The sequence below is a fragment of the Corvus hawaiiensis genome, chromosome 2 (assembly GCF_020740725.1).
Source record: "Corvus hawaiiensis isolate bCorHaw1 chromosome 2, bCorHaw1.pri.cur, whole genome shotgun sequence".
Taxonomy (NCBI): Eukaryota; Metazoa; Chordata; class Aves; order Passeriformes; family Corvidae; genus Corvus; species Corvus hawaiiensis.
The window spans coordinates 1,847,900-1,863,051 of NC_063214.1; the positions used below are offsets into that span (position 1 = coordinate 1,847,900).

General features: G+C 50.3%; 1 protein-coding gene and 1 long non-coding RNA gene across 4 annotated transcripts in view; both read left to right on the forward strand.

Annotated features, from left to right (window-relative positions):
- Window positions 1-7,965, forward strand: part of GDPD5 (glycerophosphodiester phosphodiesterase domain containing 5) — a 106,329-nt gene extending 98,364 nt beyond the window's left edge. For 2 of the 3 annotated variants that reach the window (XM_048293789.1, XM_048293790.1), the window contains exons 15-17: window positions 972-986; window positions 4,295-4,407; window positions 5,734-7,965. In XM_048293789.1, the coding sequence (XP_048149746.1) occupies window positions 972-986; window positions 4,295-4,407; window positions 5,734-5,849 (244 nt within the window). In that variant the 3' untranslated portion in view covers window positions 5,850-7,965. The remainder of the gene's footprint in view (window positions 1-971; window positions 987-4,294; window positions 4,408-5,733) is intronic. The other variant, XM_048293791.1, reaches the window with a different exon arrangement.
- A 3,259-nt stretch (window positions 7,966-11,224) lies between these two features.
- On the forward strand, window positions 11,225-14,746 carry LOC125321523. The gene is made up of 4 exons (XR_007201575.1): window positions 11,225-11,379; window positions 12,403-12,597; window positions 13,995-14,157; window positions 14,514-14,746. It is a non-coding gene; the product is annotated as an uncharacterized LOC125321523 (long non-coding RNA).
- The last annotated feature ends 406 nt before the right edge of the window (window positions 14,747-15,152 follow it).

Below are 15,152 nucleotides of genomic sequence, written 5' to 3' on the forward strand. Positions count from 1 at the left end.
TTTTCAGAACAAGAGATCACAGATTAGTAGTGTCAGATGCCTTGCTTTGCTCCTAAAATCTGTGGAAGAGAAGCTGTAAATGCTTTAGGGAAATGGGTGTTGAGAAAGACATTACAGTGCTTTAAAGGGAGAAGAGGAGAGGGCTTTTGAGATTCCACCATTATAGTGTTCAAAAGGAACCCGTTACAGTTCTCTTAAATCAGTTCTTCCTGTTTGGATGAAGAACTAGAAATATTATGGAGTAATTGGAATAGTTTGGGTTGGAAGGGACCTTAAAGATCATTTAGTTCCAACCCCCCTGCCAGAGGCAGGGAATTATTATGGGAAATGTTACGATACTGCAACTCAAATCAGTTGCTTTGTTAGAAAGAAGGAGGGGAAGCTCTACTCCAGAAGCTGGACTTTCCTGCAGCAAAGGGCTTGCTCTTCCAAGAGCCTTTTGCAGGACAGACCCCTTTCCCTGATGTTCCACTTTCTCCACCACATGAAAGAATTGGTAGCAGCGTTGAGGATGTGTCAAAACCAAATCAGAGCAGGATTGCCCAATGACCACCTGCTGATGGGATTCAGCTCTGGGGAGCTGGGCTTGGCATTTAGCCTTCAGTGTCATGGTTGGTTTTTTTGGTGTGTTTTTGTTTCGTTTGGTTGGGTTTTTTCCCCCAAGTCCTTTTTAGGGCAAACCAGGGCTGCAGGATGAGGGGGTGGGTGGGAGCAGAGACACTGCTTCGATGTGCTCGTCCTCTCCTCCGCATGGCTTTTCTCTTCTCCGCAGCCGAGGGCAGGGGCTGCTCCTGCTCTTCTGCTCCAGCCCCGGTGACAGGATCGTGGCAGCCTCTCCAGAGGGGAAATACCAACTGTGATGACTTCTGACTAACCTTTTTTTGCCTCTTTGCCTTGTTATTTTCTTACTGCTCTGACTGTTGTGCATGTTCCTCCTCTTTCTCTCTCTGCTGCATTCTGGCATCTCACAGCTATCACATGATCAGGTAATTCTGGTGCTTTCCTCCTCTTTCTCTTTTTCATTCAATCTTCCTTTCTCTCTTTCTTTCTCCCTCTCTGCTATGGCTTCACTGCAGATGGACAGGGTAGGATGCAGCTTTTCCTGATGCTTTCCAACATCTGGCTTCAGGAAGGGACCATGAGGGTTTGAACATTGCATAGTCCATAGCCATGAGCCACCATGGAGGTCTGATGCTGAAGCCAGTGGATGTTTTGAAGGCAATCTGACCTTCTGTTACAATGATCTAAGTCACTGCCTTTTAAAACAGCCCAGTTCTGAGGTCTTGGGGCATGTTGTAATTGGGAGATTCCCAGAGGATGTAATGCTTTCTCTGCGGAAATAATCCCATGCAAAATATCCCCTTCCTTCCTGTATTTACCAGAGGCGTTTGAGATCAGCCTCTTCTGAACAGGCCTCTCCTAAAGAAAACCATGGAATCTAGTCAATTACATACGATAGTGCTTCTCTAATTAATTCTTTGAATTAATGGAGCTGATAACTGGAAAGGTTTGGCTCATCAATTGCTGCCCTCAGTGCTTGGGATCTTCCCAAGTTACACCACTGTGAAACGGGAAATACAGTGTGAACATACAGAGCACTGTGGTAGGGGAGGGAATTGAGCCTGGGGCGCTGGATTTGAAGTGCCAGCAGTCTGATTCCCAGATTTCTCCTGGCCTTGGCTGTTGCCATCCCTTTGGAGGGAAGCGCTGTCGCTTGTCTGCAGTAAAGCCTTCGCTGCTGCCCTACTCGGACCAAACTCTCCACGCGTTCCCTTCTCCATTGCTCCCGCTCTGTGCCATGGGCTTGTATTCCTGAGGAATTTGTTGCCCCCACCCACTGCCTCGGGGTCAGGGCTGGGCCTTGCAGGGGTCCATGAGGTGCTTTGGATCGCGGTGTTATGGCCTCGTGGCATCTCCCCGAAACAGGGCCTGGCTGTGGGGCTGGGCTGAGCCCTCCTGTGGGTGCAGGGAGGTCGGGTGGTTCCCCCTTCTCACCTTCCTGTTGCTCGTGGATGAAGAGAAGGCCAGCATGGAGGAGCTGGGCAGGCTTTAGGCAGGAGCAGGCACAGGAGGGGAACTCTTTGCAGCTGGCTTGGCTCTGTGCTCGCTCCATCTTATCACCTCAGTGCTGATCAACCCCACTTTTATCTCGACCCCTCTCCCAGCCCCTTTCCATGGCATTGAGCATCTCCCCTCCCACCCAGGGTCTGGCCGTGGCCCTAACCCGGTGTATGCTGTCTCTGTGTTGTTGTCCCAGTATTTTTTAGTCTGTTCCCACCCCGTGTCCGTCTGGTCTGCTCTGACGCCAGCCTCCCAGAACAGGACCTTCCTGCTGTCTCTCTGGCCTTTTTGCACGCTGCAGTCCCAAAGCTGGTCCATCACAACAGAGTCCAAGGGGGTAGGAGAGGTGCTATTTTCTATTCAACCAGCTTTTTGGAGACCCCAAGGCTACTGAGCGCAGCACAGAGTGTTTCACGTGGTGTTGGTTGGAGTTGCATCATGGTTAAATGTACTGGTGGCTCTTCTAAGAGGATATTTCAAAGCACCCCTGGAAGATGGGGTTACCCTCTCCTGGCTCAATCAGAGCAATGCAGCCCTGGGAGAGGAGCCATCATCTCCTTGTGCATGTTTTACCGCTCTGGGGCTGCCCACAGCTGCCACGGGAGATGGAGAGCACAGAGCACTGCTTGTTCCTCTTGGCAGGAGGAGAAAAGCCCTTGGTCCCTGCACATGTTTGAGGCTGGGTCTCTGTGCCTCAGAATGACCCGTGTCCTCCATGGAATGGCTGGGATCTGTGGGCAAGAGGTCGCCTTTGGCCACAGAATGACTTGATGCTGAAAAGCCTGGTGTGGTGGGCAAAGAAAAGGCTCATTGTTGTACCAATGTGTTTTGGTCCTGATTTAGAGTTTAAGGAGGGTCTTATCCTGTGTGATCTTGCAATCACATTGGCCTTAGTGGGATCTGCCTGCAGGGGACACTAAGGCCAAAAATATGTTCCAGGTCAGAGTGGCTCAGTTTAGATGATGATGATGATAGAAAAAAAAAAAAAAATTAATTTTTGTTTTATACTTTAATGTCTTTGCCTCCTTGTGCTTCCTCTTCATTGCTTCTGTCCATGGGTCTGTGAGTTGTGTCGTGTTGCCATCCCACCCCTTCTTTTCTGTGTAGCCTTCATCTGTACCCTGGTCAAAGCCTGATGGTCACCCAGTGTCAACCACTGGGATTTGGGAAGGGGGTCCACAAAACTGACACCAGCTAGATTTACCTGGGGGAAAAAAATTGCAGAACCTCTTTTGTGGATATTGATTTGTCAGGCTCATGCTGTAGACCCAGGCTGAAGATTTGTGAGCTCCTCAAATCTGCTGGGTAGGGGGGTTAGAAATTGAAGAGAAGGTGATTGTTTTGATCACCTTCTCTTGTGTGGGTGAGCCACTAGATGGTGCCAGCAGATCAGAAACTTCATAAGCCACCCTAAATCCCTGCTGTTTCTTTATTAAATAGCTTTAGAGCATCCCTGGCTCTGGCAGGGAGAGTGGGATTTACTGATGGGTCAGTGGGGTGTGGACTATGAAAGCCTGGCCTAAACATAATCCCATTGTGGTGGGCTCTTGGGTACAGGGGCCTTGGCTGAGCCCACCAGGCCGTGTTTTCCCTATTCCAGCAGCCCATCTTCCCCTCCTAATGAGGGTCTGCCACAGGGCTGCTCTCAGTGCCCCCAAGTGCCACATCCGCATGGCTGTTAAATCCCTCCAAAGATTAGCACTCCACTATGGCTCTGGACAGCTGTGCCGGGGTTGGACAGCCCCTTTTGGGGGAGGAATATTTCCTAATACCCAATCTAAACCTCTCCTGACACACTCTGAGACCATTTCCTTGCTGTGTCTCAGGTTTGAGACTTTAAATTGTCTCTGAGCTCTCTTCTCTCACAAGCCTGACTGGCACTCAGTGAGGGAAAGGTGGTGGTTTCTTTACTTGCCTTGTTCCCTTGTTTCTTCCCTCTCAAAGTTAAAACACCTCTGTCTCCATTGTACAGCAGGAGAGGGCTGTGGAAAAGCTGCAGTTCTTGGGGAAATTAGTTCATGGATATGTGAATGCATGGGTCAAATTCCCAGGTGGAATTTGGGTACTAAAGGTGGTTAAAGATTCCTGTGGTAACACTCTGATCTCTGAGCATCCTCCTGCCATGTGGGGTTGTGTAGGTGCAAGGGAGAAAAGGGACTTGGTGGCCTCTTGCACAGAGGATGCTCCTGTGTCTGGAGAGACCAGTCCCTGAAATCCTGCTCCTGTCTTGCAGGTGGCGCCTGGGAAGCATCAGGACCTACAACCCGGAGCAGATCATGCTCAGCGCTGCTGTCCGCCGCTCCAGCCAGGATGTCAAGATCATGAAGGAGAAGCTGATCTTCTCAGGTAGGAATGGGGCTGGTGGGTCCCTCCCTCAGCTGTCACCCTGCTGAGGGAGGAGCTGGTCTTGATTTGGGAGTCTTTTCCTGCTGTGGGTCAGAGGACTGGGCTGACCTTGCTGCATTGCACTTGAGGGATATGGGCAAGGCTCATGGGGGTTGGAATGAGGTGAGCCTTAAGGTCCTTTTCAACCCAAACCATTCTGTGATCCATCCCAAACTGGTTCATGTCTGAGCACTGATACGCTCAGAAGTCCTGCATTTAGCTTCCCAAGTTATCCCATCTTACACTGTCCCACATCTTCTCCACTCTCCATTGTCAAAAGCCATAAAACCCACTAATAATGGCACATGTGGCCACAGATACGGTGATGAGTTTGGGGTAGACCTGAAATTCAGTGGCATTAGAGATTGAGGGGTTCCTGATATCCTTGTGCTCCTTCCAGAGTTTATTTCTGTTGGAACACATTTGTAACGTGTCCATCACATGCCACCTCTAAGACAGATATCAAAAATGTGAGCAAAGATGGAAATGTTTAGCTTTAAAAGGTTAAATGTGGTGCATGAAGCTGAAAAACTCACCTTTGGAGGAATGTGAATATAATCCCTCCACCCCCTGAGCTTTGTTATGGGTTTTCTTTTTTTTTGTATTTAGGGTCGGGAGATGCCCAGCAGGGATCAGGGTTTAGTGCACTGGGCACAGACACAGCAAAAAGGCAACTTTGCTTATTGTGTGAAATGCCAGCCAGAGGTGGTGAAAATCGGGTGTAAATCCAGGGAACCCAGACAAGGAAAGCTTGGGCACAGCAGAATTAAGCTTATCTAACGTGTCCCAGACATAAAACATCCCAGACATAAAATATCCTTAAGGTGGGGGATGGGGATTGAAGTTTTGTGCCTCTGGAACAATTGTTCTTGCCTAGGGTGGATGTTTGCCATTAAAACATCAGTGGGTGTAGGTTTTTCCCAGTGAAACCAGGGACTAAAGGAGTCAGTCCTTTTCCAGGATGGCCATTTGGGCAGGGATTTGGTTCAGTACTTGGTACCACTCTCCCACAGGTGCCTTGCTCAGCCTGTGACAGTGACATCAGGTGTAGGGGGGGATCCAGCTCTGCCTCTGGTGGTGGCACCACGGTGAAGGGCTGAAATGTGGAGCTCCAAACTGGAGGCAGATCCTGTTCAGAAGTGGTTGGAAATGAGTGCAGTGTTCCTAAGTCCCTCTAGGATCTGATGGACCCCACGTGCTGGGATTGCAGGGCTGCTCAGCACCTCAGTTTCTCCATCCAGGGTGGATGCTCCTGCGGTGACATCCCTGCTTTTCTGCCCTTCCCAGAGATCAGCAACGGTGTGGAGACCACGGACGAGCTGTCCTTCTGTTCCGAGAACGGCTACGCCAACGAGATGGTGACACCCACGGACCACCGGGACACCAAACTCCGGCTCAACTGAGGACTCTGCTCCGGCCCTGCGCACGCTCTGGCAGCGAGAGCCGCGCTCTCCTGCTTCCTGTGGGATGGGAACCTCCGAGGAACTGCTGGTCGGGCAGAAACCCCCTCCCGCTCCCCACCACTGGCTGCTCCACCTCCCTGGTTGTGAGGCTGGGGGGCTTATTTTTGTAAATATGTAGAAAAAACGAATTTTTTGTCTTTTTTTTTTTGAGTGTAATTCTTTCCAGGGCATGAGTGGAAATACTGTGTTCATTAAATCCTCAACCTTATGGCTGAAGTTCTTTGGATCTTGATGTGAGAGCCTGAGTCCCCTTGGGGGGTTTTGGGAGCAACACGGTGGACGTGTGTCCCCTTTCTCCCCCGTTCCCTAATCCAGTCCTTCCCCGGTGCAGCGACTGTGTAGCTGAATGTCGTGATGTTCTTGTGAAGTGTTCCTTTTGTTATGGTTTATTTTCTTTTGGTTTTCCCTCATTCCCCTTTTCCTGGGCAATGGAAGTGTAGCTCTGATGCACCAGGAGGCTGTTGGGAGAAGAGAGGCTTGCCGAGGAGAGGAATTCACGCTGCTCCTCCCTGCTGAAGTTCAGAGCCGGGGAAGGGCCTGCACTGGCTCAGGCGCTCGGGCACCTGCTCCTTGTCCCATCCTCTTTCCCCAAAGCCTGGATGCTCGATGGGGAATGGCCTTCTTGGAATGTCCTGCCAGAGTTATGAAGGCAAATCCTGAGCATTTCCTGTAGATTGGGCTCTGCTGGCAGCAGGTTTGGAATTTTTTTTTTCTCCTTTTTTTCCTCTCTTCTCCCCAAGCTGGGCTCTGCTGGGAGCCCAGATGGCTTGTGACAGACAGGCAGTGCCATGGGCACCATCACTCCTGGCATCTGGCTGAAGTGCCTGCCACTCCAAGTGGCATTTGCAGTCACTCCTTGCTTCCCTTCTGGAAGAGGAGGTGGTGTGCAGTGGGAGATTCCCCTCTCTCTGGGCCAAGGCGATGCCCGTGGGTGAAGAAATTGTAAGTAGTTTGGAAGGCAAAACAACCCCGGGATATGATGTATTCCTGCAAGGAGACCTTTGGTCCTTGCTGTAAAAGCAGGATCTTTACAGCTGCAGGTTCATGTCCTCCAAAGGAGCGATGGTCTTGCAGCCAGTGCTGACGGGCTCTGAAGGCAGGAGCTCCCATCAGCAAGTTTCCAATGCAAAAGGCTTTAAACCAAAATCTTAGAGCAGAGGTTAAAAGTAAAAAAAAAGATAAATTGAAAAAGGAGAGGAGAAGGCAGTCTGGGGGGATGCCGATACACATCACATTCCACACCTAAAGGCAGGAGAGAAACAGCCCTGAGCAGTTTGTTCTTGCTTTGGAACTGCTCTGGCCTTTTCAGCTGAGATCCGGTGGCATTTTGAAGCCCTGGAGTTTAGGGCTTGGTGTGTAAGAGTTGGGGACAAAAGTGGCCGACTTATCTCTGTGAAAAACCCCATTGATAATGAAAGTGTGCATTTTGGTGCTCCACCACCTAAAAAAGCACCACGTAAAATCCAGACTTTATTCTTTTGCATCTTCCCTGGGTTTTTAGGAATGTATGTGGAACAAGGCCCTGGTCCATGCTCCCTCTTACCTTGCCCAAATACTCTCCTTCTCCATGGTGCTCCCCAGTCTGTGAAATACAGTGTGTCTTGTTCTGCAGAACTGCAAGATTTTGGTGGATTTGAAGGTATTTTGAGAACTGAGTTGCTTCTCCCTTTGATGTGGTGCTGTATTGAAACATTCCTGGTGGATTGTCATTGCCAAGTGAGAGATGTTGTTAAACCTCGGCATCTGTTGGTGATCACCTGCATGTTCTGTTTTTATCCTTGGAGATGACTTTATTGAGAGGTTAAGTGCTTAAAAGCTTGGAAGTGTTGAAAGCAAACCAACAAAGAATTGTTTTCACAATTAACTTTTTTTCTTTTTTTTATGACAAGACCCAAATTTCACGCATAATGCACTGACTGTTACTGTCCTGAATATTTGCTACCTTTTTTTTTCTTTTGGAAAAAAAGGAGGATGATACTTTTCTGATGAGAATAGAGCTAGACCAAAATAAACTCTGCAATGCTCTGTGAAATAAACTGTCAGTATTCCCCTGCCAGTCTATCGTTGTTTTGTGTTATGGCACTACACAGGGGCTCCACCGCCCGATCCAGGGAGTTCTCCCATTATTTTCTGTTGTTCTCAGCACCTTGCAGCTCATTTTAACCCCACAGGTTGAAAATCCCCTGGGAGCAGTTGGAATCAGAGCAAATCACACAAAAGCCAGGCTGGGAGAGAATGAGATGTTCCAGGTATTTCCTTTTCCCAGTGCGCTTTTAATTTAACGCAGAACCCCTCTCTTCCCCTCAGAGCCTCTATCTTCTAATTTGGAGTTTTTCTCAGAAAAGAATTCCCTGCCTAGGCTGGGAAAAAAGCCTCCAAATTATTTAGGGTGCTTTGGGATGGTGTCACATGGGTTCAGCTGGTCACTTGGAGCCCTTGGCAAGAAACCCGTCATCTCCTGTGCGCACGGAGAAGCTCAGCGTGACCGTAAGTGAATAAATAATAGCAACAAACCAATTAACCCCTGAAAGGCGCTGCCGTTCCGCCGCTGCCCACCGGAGGGCCCTGCTCGGCCCCGCCGCTCCGTGTCCGCCAGACGGCGCCCGCGGGGCTCCGTGGGGGGGTCCCGGGGCCCCGATCCCGCCTCGGTGCCGCGGGCCCGGGACCCGCGCTGCGCCCGGCGGACACCGGCAGGAGCGGGCCCGAGCCCCCGGAGCGATGCTCCCGCCGCATCCCGGCATGAGCGGCCGCTGCGGGAATGGAGGGGGTTTCAGTTCCGAACCTTCCCATTCCGGCAGCTCTTCCCACCTTTAGAAAAGGTACTAAAAGACAGATCCGCTGCCGGTCTGCAGCGTCCCCTTGTAACCACAGCGAACACGCCGCTGCGCTGCCTACTGCCCTTCTCGGCGACACGGACCGTAACATTCCCGGAATCGCGGAGTGCGAAGCTAAACCAAATTGCTCCCGGCTGAAAACTCGACAAGGAAAATGGGCCAGCACGGAAAGCTTCGCTGACCTTCCCCCTTAGGAGTGATCACTTGAAAAGTTTCCAGCTACATCTTGCAGAGAGATAAACGAGGACAAAACGTTTGCTCAGACCTTGCGCCTGATATTTGGAAACCTGTATTCACAACCAAATGACGATTTTCTTTCCTTTGCAGCCTGCAAACTGCACACAGCCCGTGGTGCTCTGCACGGCCTTTCTAGCTGTGCACTAACACTTAGATTCTCGCAGAGCCTGACGCACTTCTCGCACACAAGAATGTGCCGGGACACACACAGATGCTCCATTTCCCCTCCGCCTCGCAGCCTTCCACGAGCACACCACACCCTGGGGCTGTGCGCCTTCCTTCTCAGCTGGGTGCACCTCGCATTTTTTCACTGTCAGATCCCAGTGTCCAACCTTAAAACGTCCAGCAGGCGCTCCCATCAAAAAAACGGTGCTGTAACAGAACAGTTACTTGAAAAGATAAGAAAATCCAATCCTCTGCCCCCTCTAACCCTCACGAAACACGAGAAAATGAGCAGCTGGTAATGAAGAGATTTTTAAATGGCCCTTCCTTGCCCGTCTCCTGTGTAAAAGGCAGAGGCAGAGCTGTTGTTAAAGGTATAATAAAAAAGAGGGTGTGGCGATAAAAGTCGCAGTAGCTGAGTGTGGGAAGATTCCCCCAGCGTGGTACAGACACATTGGAGCTGTGGGCTCAGCTCTCTGCACTGCCCCAGGGAGCTCAGGACCGGATTTCCAGGCAGTGCAGGGAAAGAATTATTGGCATCGCTTCTGTAGGTGGCCCAGAACGATGCTGCTGTGCTGGGGCGCAGGAGCAGGGGAAGGCCAGGAACATCAGTATGGAGACTTACGATTGGGGTGAGAGGGTGGGCATAGGGAAAATGTGGTTGGGGAGTGGAGAGGAATGAAAAGGAAGCCCCACAGAGCAGTTGTATTCAGTTGTGGGGGGAGTTAGGGCTGTTTTATTTAGACTGAATAGCTTGAACCTGCCAGACATCCTCCTGCTAGCAATACCTGCAGTTACGCCTGGACTCTGGAACAGATCTTTTTGGGGAGGCATAGCACATCGATTGAACTTCCTCTTGGATTCCTGCTCTCCAGTCCTGAAGGCAAGGAAATCAGGAAGAGGTGAGGAAGGGCTGTCCCCATGTTTAATGATGTTTCTTTTCAGGAGGGAAAGGGCTTTTCTCTGCCTCATAAGGAACTGGCGTCATTTGGAGGTAACAACAGTCCCCCCAAGCTGAGGGCTGCATCGCTCACCTCTGGTGTCTGGTTTTGAGGGAGCATTTTCTTCCTCGGACTCCTCCATCGCTGTCCAAGCAGCCAGAGCCAGCCTCACCTGCAGGTTATTGACTGAACATCCTTGGGACATCGTGCATGTTTCTGAAAAGCGCGGGTGCAAAGGGACGGTGTCACTTTGTCACTTTGCTGATCTAATGAAATTCATCTGAGTTTGGGCCTGGAGGTACTGTTAGCACAGCGCCCAGAAATGCTGAGAGATGCAGGTACACACGCCTGTGCTCAAGCACAGGGTGATAAAACCCACCACGGCCATCTTTGCTGGTGGCTCTCTTGTTTTGGTGACAGCAGAAGAGCCCTTCCAGAAGCAGCAATGGATTTAAGGGAATGAGGAGGTTTTGCACCAGTTCCTGTGAAAACTGCTGTCAGACCATCGAGACAGGAGCTGGGAAACACCACAGAAGGCAGAAGGCTCAGTGCATCCCCGACAGCCTCGATTTGAACAGGAGTAAACCAAAATCAAAGGACACTGGTAGCTCAGTTTGCCCGCCCGTGGCTGGGGAAAGCTCTTCCCACTCAGACTTCACAGGGAGCACAAATAAATCTACCCTGCTGAAGTGAGGTGGTGTTCACCTGCCTGGGACTGGGGTGTGCAGGTCCCTCCAGTGCAGAGGGCAAACAGCTTCATTTTCTCCTTGAAAGACGAAACACCAGAAGATCTTTAGGTTGTGTGAGATACATTCCAACAAATACACCTTTTCTCCAGCATGGTGGGGGATTTTGTCTGGCTTGGGGCTTAGGGAAATTCCTGATTTCACTGTGACCCGTTTGTGCATCCCAGTCCTGGGGTTAAGTTCCCCATTTTGCAGAGGAAAGCCGGTGGACACAGAGGCACTGGCTGCAGCTCAGCCCACGGGGACCCGCCGCGCCCTCAGGCAAAGCGGGGCCTGGATTGTGTTTGTGTCCTGCAATTCCCTGGGAAAGGGGCTGGGTGTGCCCAGCAGCTCTGCGCCCTTTGGAATTCCCTGTCTGCTCTGGCAGAGGCGGTTCCACATCGGTGCTCCTGGTGGCACCCTGGCTCTGTGAGCTGCGGATGCGCAGGAACAGGGGAGGAGAATCCCAGGCTGCGATCTGCTGGCAGCTCCTGTGCCACCTCTGGAGTCCTGAGCTGACACAACGCGGGAGGTCTGAGCGTGCCGGAAACGAGAGAGCTTTTAAATAATTGTAGGTAATGGTTTTAATTACCCTTTAAAATCCTTGTTTTAATTAATCATAACCAGCACATATATAAATTATAAACAGGGTGTTATTCTTAGATTAATCTCAGCAAAGTTGTCATAAGCTACTTTTGTGGAAACACGGCTGAGAAAAATGACTGAAACTTTGACTTTTGATAAACTAACTCTGATGTGCTCTGATGAACAAAGCCTGGGAGAGGAAGATGGATTGGTGAGGTTGGACATCTGGAATGCAGAATTTATGGACCACAAGGACATTTTGCAGAAAGCAGAAGATAAAGGAGAGGCTAAAAAAGACTCAGTAGATGTCTTGGAAAGTGGAGGAAAAAGATACTAAAAATACAGACTAATTAGCATGAGAAGTGAGAAATAATAACCAATAGAGGATAGAATACTAATTATTGAAAGAGAATTCTGTAATCTAGAACCAATGAGCATGAATTTCTTCTTTTTTGCTAAAAATCCATAAATAAGTGAAAAAGTTCTGTATCAGTGTCCGTGTGGAGGCTGGAATTTTGTCAGCCACACACAAAAACTCTGGCCAGGAATAAAGTCATCCCTGACTCGCTGGCAGTGAAAAGGGGGTGTTAGAAGAGGGTTTGGTACCACGGGAGTGTTGACACAACCACTCAAAACCTGCCTTAGCAAATATATTTAGAGGGGCAGCAGCTCCCTACTAAATGGGAGAGCCTGGGCTGTGGAACTAAAGCTGCAGAGAATGGCAGAACCCATCCACCAGGAGCTGAGCTTTGGAGATGCTGAGCAGCTCAGCCCCAGCCCAGCCCCGAGCAGGGAGATAAACCCAGTAATTGTCCTGCAGGGATCCCCAAGGAAGGCACAGGAGATGCTCAGGGCTGCGTTCACAGCCCCTCCGGCTCCTTGTGTGGCCACAGCAGAGCTCAGGCCAACCCAGACTCCTCATTTTCCAGCAGAAGAGGAAAAAAATTATTAAAAAAGGTTTCTTCCTAAAAAAGGAAAGAAACAGTTGGATGTTTCTTAATCACTGCAGGCATGAATGGAAGAAAAATTGCTAATCAGGAGTCTATTGATGGGCACACAATTCACAATCATTCCATCTGCAGTGCCTGGAGCTGCGCTGCTGCCTTCGGTGCAGCAGGGAAAACCTGGCTGCCGGGAGGCTGGGAAAGAAGCCTGGAGGAGATAGGATGAGGGAGAACTTGGGCATTTTCCTTGGATGTTTACTGTAAGCACCTTTTTAATTCCTTCTTTTAGTTTTTTTTTCCTTTTGAAATGAACCTCTTGGTTCTGCTATCAGATTTCTGCACTTCACAACCTTCTCTCCCTCAAGAGAGGTGCTTATTCTCACTGTGAGGAAAAGAGGTGCTGCTGTGGCCATTCCCAGCTGGACACTGAAGGGAAGGAAACCTGGCACAGGGTGTCACTGGCAGACCAGAGGCTTAGCTTAGATATGACAAATCTCAGATCTGATCAATCTCAGCCAGAATCCTCCTGTGACAAACTTTGCATTGAGCAGAAAGACAGCTCTGTGACCCCCTTGTGCAGGGAGTGCTGCTGGCACAAAGGGGCAGCTTTAGGGGAGCTGTTCCTCAGAGGATGCACGGAGCAGCCCCTGATTTTACTTGGCCAACTGGGGGCTGGAGGTGCTGCACAAACCCTGTCCCAGGGCCAGGAGGAGCTGAGGGAAAGCAGCGCCTCACCTCAGCCTCCAGGAAAGCAGGACTGGTTGATTCCCTGCTTTGAAATGATTTGCAGTGATTCCAGCCTCTCACATCGGATCAGCAGCTGCACGAGCTCCAGGCACAGATTTCCCTTCATTTCCCAGCACTAAGTGGCTCTTCCCGAGCCATGGGGGCCTCAATGCAAAACAGAGCAGGGAGAGGATGCTGCTGTCCAAGAGGATAGTTGGTGCTCTGGGAAAGCAAGAGGACAGACAGCACTGCCATCAGACAGCTGCATTGCCAAGGGTTCCCTGAGGAGCCCAGCCGGGAGGAGCCAGGACAGACAAACAGAGCAGGCACCTCTTTTGAGACACTTTGGGAGTCTCATCTTCTGGGAAGGGATGGCTTCCAGAGAGAATTCCTAAGGCAGCATCCTTTACACCCGTGGCTGCAGCCATTCACCTGCTCCTGATGCTTTCCCGTTTATTTTTCATCCAAAGGCAGCTGTGACCCCGTGTGCCAAGATGTTCCACCTTTCCCAGAAGCAGCCCCAGAAGGGTGAGGATGTGATGCTACAGCTCAGCCCCAGGGTGCCTGAGGGGTTTGATGTCCCTGCTGCTCTCCAGGAGGGCCCCACTCCAGCAGATCAAAGAGACCCGAGGCCAGCAGTGACAGTTTTCATCACGCTTTTAAAAGAAGGATCATGTTATCACCTGAACTCAGGTGTTCAGCATCTCCTTTGTTCCAGGGCACACTGAGAGATCCGAGGGCCATTCCTGCCTCCTTTCTTGGGTTCTAACTGCAGTGCTGATCGATCTGGGGAGCTCTGGGCTAATTAAGACCTCAGCCTGCACTGCTTGGAAGCCAACATCCTGAGTGGGTTTGTTTGGGTGCTTTGCAGGAGGAGAATTAAGAAACGGTCAGGCAGAATTCATTAGAGCACATTTTGTTTCTGTCCCAGCTCTGCCTGACCCCGGTGCCTTCATTTGCTGCCTGGGTTTAGAAAAGCTGAGGCAGCCTGGTGTGAGGGTGGCTGAGTGGGAGGAGGTCTCTGAGAAACGATGAAACCAGGAAAGCTGAGGCCAAATTCCTGGAAATAAAAGCCTGAGGACTCATCAGTCACGGTAAATATTTTGCAGAGCTTTTGTAGATGAATCAGTGCAACACCGGCTGTCTTTGCTCACATAGAAACGTGGTTTGGGTTGGAGGGGACCTGGAAGCTCATCCCATTCCTGCCCCTGCCATGGGCAGGGACACCTTCCACTGTCCCAGGCTGCTCCAACCTGGCCTTGGGCACTGCCAGGGATCCAGGGGCAGCCACAGCTGCTCTGGGCACCCTGTGCCAGGGCCTCCCCACCCTCCCAGGGAACAATTCCTTCCCCAAATCCCATCTAAACCCACTCTCTTTCATTTTGCAGCCATTCCCTGTGTCCTGCTACTCCAAGCCCCTGTAAACAATCTCTCTCCATTTGACTTGTAGGTCCTGGAAGGCTGCAAGTATGAAGTCCTGATTATCTTTATGAGGAATTCGTGACTGAATGCACCTTCGGTGGTATTTTGGGATAATGAGAATTAATATTCATCAACAGTCGTAAATGAGAATTTGTAACAACAACCAAAGGAAAGCTTGTTTGAGATCTGTAATGATAATGTTCTTTCACAGCTGCTTTTGTGAGGGGGGAATAATTTAGCAGCACTAGAGCTGATGTTGACTCTCGGGCTTGTGGTGAAATTATGAAGTGAATGTTCCCTCCAGAGGACTCCAGAGCTGTTGGTGGGAGCTGGAGGCACGCTCTGGAGAGAGCCTGGAGTCTGCTGTGCTGCAGGATTGTAAATGGGTGTAATTTCACTGCACTGCCTCCATCCCGCCTGCATCCTATGGGAAGTAGCATTAAGCAAAAAATAAATGATGTGATCTTTCTTTAAGCTTTAGGAAAATGAATTCATGCTAAAATGGCCTTATCGTTTCTTTTTTCCCCCTGCGTGTAACGTGGGATCCTATGTGATGATTTCTCCACAGAAACACTTTGGTTTTCCCTACTCCTAATGGGAAATTTCTGCAGACAGAAAATCCTTAAATGCAAGGAGGCCGGAGGCTGGTACCAGCTAAACAGAGGAA